Here is an 8458-nt window from a genome sequence, read left to right on the forward strand (position 1 = left end):
GCCCAAATCCTGTTCGATGAAATGTCAATTCCCCCCTGTTTTTTTTTTTCTGTGAATCTCCTTTAATGTTAGCTAAGAATGTTGCAGAATCCATCAGTTGAATGAAATCAGATTTATACTACATTGCAACTGTAACAAACTATTAGTGGAAGCTACCTTTTTTCAAGGTCGGTATATGCAGCTATGCACCTCTCATTTTTTTAATCTTAGCAAAACCGACCAATTCCATTTAGAGAATGGTATTTCCGGTGAGGATGTGTGGAGAGTGCATTGGTGGATTCTAAAGAAGAAAAAAAGGGTGTGCGCTGCATTTGTTGGTTTATCAGAAAGTAATCATTGTCGTATAAAATCTATTAACATATCCTCATCAACTGCTGAATGCATGCCCTCCCATTGCTTCCACTTGCCCTGGTCCCCGAAGTTTTCATCTTTTTAAGGGTGGCCTGGCATTCTATTAAAAAATGATGGTACCTCTATGACTGCACTGCACTTTCATTTCAGAAGATTGCTGGCTTAGGTTTTTGGTTAGATGATTAGATAACTTGGCATTTCCTCATGCGAAGAGTAATTTCAGAGCAAAATCTGACTCGTGCCTTTAGCATTTTAAGAAGTTTAACAGAAAACTATGAACTAATCTGGAATTATTAGCACAATGAATCCAAGGTAGGTTAATAACATGTACAAAATCTTGATCATTATACATTTGCTAATTTGCCAGTAATGATCAGTCAATAGATACAGAAGTGACAAAAAAGATATTAGTGTTATAGAGGTGACCTTTGCTGCCTTTTGGCTTTTGCCACAAAGGTGGTCCTCCGGCTAAGTGCATATTTCACCCAATGGTATCACTTATATCACTATTGCTTTTTTCTATGTTAAATTCTATGTAGTACTTGCATCTTTACAGCTTTTTTCTGTTTTAAATTGTATGTCTAATCAGTACGTGAGTTGCTTGAAATATATAGTATAACGCTTGTACTAAGTGTCTTCTGCACTTGATCAGTCTATTATAGTGCAAATTTTGAGCCCAAAAAAGGGACTTTTAGATTAATAAGACAGAGACATTCATGCAGTTGGGTCAAAGTTTTTTGACATGTTCATAAGGATCTTCATAGGCATGATTAGAAGCTAGGGGACTTTTCTGTCATTCTTTTTTCCAATTACCTATGCCGTCAATTGCATGCCTTTCTAAGAGATGACTTATAAAATTAATCACTACACACCAAAGATGTATGTATACTTTGATGGAAATTTAGTAAAATTCTTGAATTTCATCTTTAGTTTTCATGCTCATGTTTTTGTTTAACCATTGACATTTCAGATTGAACTTAGGAATTTTGCGAAGACGTGAGCGCAGGAGTTGGTACGAAGGGTTTTTTTTCTGTTATTAGGTAAATAAAATTTCTATCCGCTTACTTGCAAATTCTGTTTCTATAGATTGTTGAGAAATTTTGCATTTTGTTGATTTCCTTTATTTGCTGGCTGCTTGATTTAGTAGACTGTAAATTCTTGAACTTGAAATTAGGGACTTGTAAGCCACGACTTGAGTTTAAAAAGTAGGCTATTGGAAGCTCGTTGGAGGACATTTATTTATATTAAAAGTATGGATAAAAGATGGATGGATTTTCCAAGAACAAGTGAAAAGTACGAGACAGGACTTCAAATGTTTCTAAACTTTGCATTTTCTAGATCAAGTTGTGACGGAAAGATTTTGTGTCCTTGCAAAGATTGCGACATGGGTGTTTGTGTGACAAAAATGGAAGCATATGATCATTTGAAAGTGGTAGGATTTATCAAGGGTTATAATAATTGGATAGCACATAGAGAACTTTCAAACTACAATGAAGCCACATCTAATTCTGAAAATACATCAACTGGGGTTTCAAATGGGACTAATGACATGCAAGACTTGGTCCATGATGTATTTGAGATACCACATGGAACAAATGAATTGAATAGAGAAGGGGACATTCCTGTTTCAGAGGCTGAAAAATTTTACAAATTGATTGATGATTCTCAACAGGATTTGTACAGGGGTTGCAAAAATTTCTCGAAATTGTCTTTCATTATTCGTTTGCTTCACCTAAAATGCCTGGGTAAGATGAGTAACAAGATTTTTAATATGCTTGTTGAGCTGTTGAGAGAAGCATTTCCAGAGGCCATGACTAATTTGCCGTCTTCTTACTATGAGGCTGAGAAATTGATGAATACATTGGGGTTGGGTTATGAAAAGATCGATGCATGTCCTAATGATTGTTCTCTTTATTGGGGTAGTGCTGAGAAAAGGACTTCATGCGAAACATGTAACGAGCTTAGGTGGGTTGCTTCAGAAAATGATCCAACTGGGGAAAAAAGGAAAATTCCTCAAAAAGTGTTGTGGCATTTTCCCTTAAAACCTAGATTACAAAGACTATTTATGTCTTCTAAAATTGCATCTCAAATGAGATGGCATGAGGAAAAACGTACAAAAGATGGTTGTATGAGACATCCAGCTGATTCTCCAGCTTGGCAAACTTTTGACCATCTACATCCAGAATTTGCTAAGGATTGTCGAAATGTTAGATTGGGGTTGGCATCTGACGGGTTTAATCCATTCAACAACATGAGTTCTACACACAGTACTTGGCTTGTAGTTTTAATACCATATAACTTACCTCCGTGGATGTGTATGAAGCAACCGTACTTCATGTTGTCCTTGTTAATACCCGGACCATTCTCTCCTGGGAATAATATTGATGTTTATCTACAGCCTCTAGTTAAAGAATTGACCGAATTGTGGGATTTTGGCATTCAAACTTATGATGCATCCCAAAAAGAAAATTTTCAATTGCATGTAGCTCTGTTGTGGACCATTAGTGATTTCCCTGGATATGCAATGTTATCTGGCTGGAGCACTAAAGGTGAATATGCTTGTCCTGTTTGTCACAAGTTCACTCATGCACGACGGTTGACTCATAGTTTCAAATATTGCTATATGGGTCATCGGAGATTCTTAGATAGTAAGCATAAATTTAGAAAGCAAGCCCAATTCTTTGATGGCACCGAAGAACATGGAAAGCGACCACCTTTGCAAACCGGGGATATGATTGTGAGTGAATTGGGAGACTTGCAAATTAATTTGGAAAACTTGTGAAAGGTAATCCGAAGCTGCCTTTCAATTGGAAAAAGAGGAGTATTTTCTTTGAATTGCCATATTGGAAAGATAATGTCTTAAGACACAATCTTGACTTCATGCACATTGAGAAGAATGTTTGTGAAAATATTTGGGGGATATTGCTGGATATTGAGGATAAAGCAAAGGACCATTATAATTCCCGCCGTGATTTGAGAGAAATGGGAATAAGAAAAGAGCTGCATCCCATTGAGACAGAACCTGGAAAGGTGTACTTACCTCCATCTTCCTTTGCAATGGATAAAAAACAGAAAACTATGTTTTGCAATGTGCTAAAAAAAGTGAAAGTTCCAGATGGTTATGCAGCTAATGTCTCAAGATGCGTTCGAGTAAAACCACCAAGAATTTCAGGGCTTAAAAGTCATGATAATCATATCCTAATGCAGCAATTGATGCCTATAGCTTTGAGAAAGACTTTGCCAAAATCAGTGCGCTATCCTTTGATTCGATTGAGTAGATACTTCAGGCAGCTTTGTTCTAAAGTTATTTGTCCTCAAGATGTGGTTCGTTTGGAAAGTGAAATTGCCGTCATACTCTGCGATCTTGAGAAATGCTTCCCACCAACCTTCTTCGATGTCATGGTGCATTTAGTTGTTCATTTGGCAACTGAAGTGAAATTAGGTGGGCCGGTGTATTATCGTTGGATGTATCCTATAGAGAGGTACTGCTTGTAATTCTCATTATGCCTTAAATGTTTATTCCTTTTTTGCTTTCTTTGATTTGTGGAACTAATTAGAGAGGTTGGAATGATGATACTTTAGGTACTTAGGAACATTAAAATCTTATGTTCGAAATAAAAGTAGGCCTGAAGGTTCGATTGCTCAAGGGTACTTGGCAGAAGAATGCATTAACTTTTGCTCATTGTATCTTGCGGACTATGTTGAGACAAAATTCAATCGTCCAAGCAGAAATGAAGAAGTACATAAGGAAATTGAAGATGGTTTAGATATATTCTCTGAATCAGGACATCCTTTGGGGAGGGGCAAGCCAACAGTCTTTGATGCTCATATCTTGAGTAAAGCACATCAGTATATTTTATTTAATTGTGATGCTGTCACACCTTACATAGAGTAAGTTCAACTACAACTTGATGCATTAAAATTTTATTGTAGAATTCAATGCATGATTACAATTTTGACTCATGTACTTCTAGGCAGCATCGTATATTGATAGAAGAATGACATCCTCAAATTCCACAGCATCTAAAAGAGCGCTTGCACAGCGAAAATTTTGCATGTTGGTTTGCTGAACATGTAAGTAAAATTCTGAATATTAAGTACAATTTGAATTGTAGGACTTCAAATATAGTTTCATCTTTTTTTTATTTATTTATTTACTCTTTTTTTTTTTACAGATTGACAAGTTAGAACTTCCTCAAAATGTTTCGGTGTTGAGAGAGTTGAGGTTCCTTGCTAAAGGTCCAGATGTTGTTGGAATCCAACATGACAGGTTTGTTGTTAATGGATTTCGGTTTCACACCAAAGAAGTTGAGAAGAAAAGAAAAACGCAGAATAGTGGTGTTACAGTCAATGCAACAACATCCAATTTTGCAAGTATAAGGGATCAAAATCCAGTTTTGAGTGAACTAGTTTACTTCGGCGTCTTGAAAAAAATGATTGAATTAATTTACGGAGGTCGTCGGGTGGTGTTATTCGAATGTGATTGGATATCAAATGGTTCGAGAATTAAACAAGATGCTGATGGGTTTACTTTAGTCAATTTTGCAAACGTGAGGCCTCATGTTGAGCCATTTATACTCGCTTCACATGCATCACAGATTTTTTATGTGGAAGATCCAACTGATAAGGATTGGCAAGTGGTTATCTCTACCACTGCAAGAGCTGGATATAACATGGGCACAACTATGGATGTTGAGACATATTTGCAAAGTGATGTTGGCAATCCTGTTGTTGAGAATGAAAATGAGGAAATTAGTTGGGTTCGTAAGAATGGACTTGGGATTGAAGTTGATTTGTCCCAATATAATTTGATTTAGAATCTTTTATAGCTTTGAAGCTTACTGGCCCTATTCTTCTCTGTTTCAATTGCTAGGCCTAGGCTTTATTTCCTTTTGTCGATGGGTTTTGCATTTTTTTTTTGTATTTTACTAATATGACCGACATTCTTAGTTTTTTGTCATGTTAAGCCTTCTGACAGATGTGATAAAAGACTTGGTGTTATTAGTTAAAACTAGTGTATTAATTTGCCTCTTTAAGGCCTTTCTTTCATTGATACTCCCATGGTCCAGTTTTTGGATTTCTAGTCTTGGTTAGTAATCGTCAGTCTTATTCATAAAAATGGTATTGGAATGATTTTTCTTTTAATGGCATGACAACAATTGGCAATCGAGGCTATGATTTGGGGAGAACAATTGGCAACGTACGGAATGTGCAAATCATTTCAGACCAAACATAAAACTATCCAACTTTCCAAGGAACCCATTACTCATTTTAAGAGCCCAATGGGCTGGATAAATACTGGTCATTATTTTATAAGCAATTCCATTAATTGTAAGCTGTAATATTACATTTGTGAATCATTATATTATGGCCAATTCTTTTTCCCAATAAGCCGAGGTCTAATTTTTGATCAATAGAAATATTTTGAAACTTTAATCTATAAATTTCTTAAATAATTTTTTAATACCATGAAAAAATTATTTTTTAAACCAATAACAATACAAAAAGTTAATTCCGATAGAGCTTTCTAGTCCAACTGATCTTTGATCGAATTTAATCGGTTTAGTCACAATTTTAGATTATCCTTCAAAGTGAAAAGGAGACACGATCAAACCGATCAAGCACGATCGAATCGATCAAACCGATCATACTATATGTTTATGTTCAATCAATGCGTTGTAAGTGTAAGCCTAAGGTTAATCATTGAAAAGTTCAATATTAAGATCTTGTAAGTGATAGTAAGCTCTAATTAACACAAAGTTCAATGGCAATTGCTTTGGAATTGAAAACATTCAATATATATACATATGTGTTTATGTTCAATCAATGCGTTGTAAGTGTAAGCATAAGGTTAATCATTGAAAAGTTCAATAGTAAGATCTTGTAAGTGATAGTAAGCTTCTAATTAACACAAAGTTCAATGGCAATTGCTTTGGAATTGAAAACATTGAATATATATATATATGTTTATGTTCAATCAATGCGTTGTAAGTGTAAGCCTAAGGTTAATCATTGAAAAGTTCAATAGTAAGATCTTGTAAGTGATAGTAAGCTTCTAATTAACACAAAGTTCAATGGCAATTGCTTTGGAATTGAATATATATATATATATTCAATGTTTATGTTCAATCAATTCTAATCCCAATGTTTATCAATGGAAAGTTCATGTATTCACAAGTTAATTTTCTTGTTTCATAAACTAATTCGATCCTTCCAATGGCTTGTTAGACTACAAGCCGTACATAATTGCTAGCAGCATAAAATAAATTGAGTACCGAAAACATTTTGATTAAAAGAATGTTTTTTGTTAGCTTCTCAAAATTTTTAATTATTTTTATATTTTTAGTTGTTATATTACATTGTATATAGCTTTAACAAAATTTTTATTTGTTATATTTTTAGTTGTTATATGGTTGTAACAAAATTTTTGATTGTTATATTATATTGTATATAGCTCTTGCAAAATTTTTATTTGTTATATTTTTAGTTGTTATATGGTTGTAACAAAATTTTTGATTGTTATATTATATTGTATATAGCTCTTGCAAAATTTTTATTTGTTATATTTTTAGTTGTTATATTATATTGTATATAGCTTTAACCAAATTTTTAGTTGTTATATAGCTTGAACAAAATTTTGCCCAAACACACAAAAATTGTCATTAGTAGCGCGACAAATTGAAAAATTCAAGAGGCTTGACTAATTTACTTTGGCGTCATTAGTACCGCCTTTATTTCAGACATCTTCTCCCTCTCTCGTTGTCCTCTGCCTTTGTCCTCTCTCTCTCTTTCAAGCTCGCACCACCAATTTGAGTCAAATGCCGTCCATGAACTCGCACCCATTTGGGTAACTTGGTTGAGCTCGCACCATGCAAATCCCAAATTCGGCTGTTGTGTTGGCTTGGTGGCAAGAAATCAGAAATTAGGGCTTCAAAGCTTGGGTGGTGGGTGGAGTTCAGATCTTGAAGCTTGGGGAAACCGAGAAGTTAGGGATTCAAGCCATAGTTTGAGGTAATTTCAGTATTTTGTGTCTAATTTTGCATTGCATGATAGACATGTTCTTGCATTGCATGGTAGATTTAGTTTTCAGGTTATTCGATTCCCATCTCTGACAAGCACCTTCTCCGTTTCTGAGAAGCACATTTCTAGGTAGAGTGTTTGCTTTGGGGGGTGGTGGTGGTGTGAAAAGCTTTGGGGGGTGGTGGCGGTGTGAAAAGCACGTTTCTGAGAAGCACATTTCTAGGTGAGCCTGGTCGAATGGAGACTGCTACTGTGAACTGAATGTACAATTTCAACCATCTGTTTTTGGTGATGGGTTCTCGTTTTTAGTCTTTTACCGTGATGCTCTTCGTCTCCTTCCTGTTCTACGACTGTATTGTTTGTACTGTTACAATTGTATTGGATAAAGTGTTTGTGCATTTACTGTTAAGTGTCAACCCTTAACTGTGGATGTGGCTCTGGCAAAAAGAGAAGTAATTTGGTTTGGAATCGTCAATGCTACGTAAAGCTTGAGCTCTTGTTTAGATGAGACACTATCTTAGAACAATAGAATTAGTGTTCTTGATAAATGCAGAACCATGTCAGAATCTGGAAATAAAAGTATTCAGTAGAGCTTCATAACCGACCCGATTGCCATCCCTAAACATACAAAACCAAGAGTTGTATTTGTTGGTAGAATACATTATCCTCTGCAAGTTTTGGTTATCACATGACCAAGTATATTTCGTTAATTCAAGACAATCATTTATTAGTTTGCTCCATTACTGAAGTTAAAATTACGTGGACTCTTCTACTTGCACCCTCATTGAGCAGAAGCATACCAACTTTTGATCATAGGCATCATTCTCAGAACAATATGGAAAAAGTTTCGTGTCTAGCAGTAGTAAATTCTGCATATCTTTCATGCTGAAAGGATGTAGATCAAAGCATTTCCCATGTATATTCTTGCAGTCACTTAAGCATGTAGCTTTCATTTCATTTCCAATTAGTTGCTGCATTGAATCGTATATTCTCCATTTGTTTCTCTGTTCTGTTGACAACTCCATAGTCTTCCCCTGGTTTATTCTTGAAGAATGCCATTTGTTACTTGTCATGCCAGTTTATTGTT

At 35.2% G+C, this 8458-nt stretch overlaps 1 protein-coding gene across 1 annotated transcript; it reads left to right on the forward strand.

Moving 5' to 3' along the window:
• Positions 1-1735: 1735 nt before the first annotated feature.
• Positions 1736-3133, forward strand: LOC113780600. Its single transcript, XM_027326385.1, has one exon. It carries the CDS (start codon positions 1736-1738, stop codon positions 3131-3133), a length of 1398 nt encoding a protein of 465 aa, XP_027182186.1.
• The last annotated feature ends 5325 nt before the right edge of the window (positions 3134-8458 follow it).

The sequence above is a fragment of the Coffea eugenioides genome, chromosome 8, assembly GCF_003713205.1.
Source record: "Coffea eugenioides isolate CCC68of chromosome 8, Ceug_1.0, whole genome shotgun sequence".
NCBI lineage: Eukaryota > Viridiplantae > Streptophyta > Magnoliopsida > Gentianales > Rubiaceae > Coffea > Coffea eugenioides.

Coding starts and splice junctions, on each gene's coding strand:
- LOC113780600 (XM_027326385.1), top strand. CDS start 1,736: ATGGGTGTTTGTGTGACAAAAATGGAAGCATATGATCATTTGAAAGTG.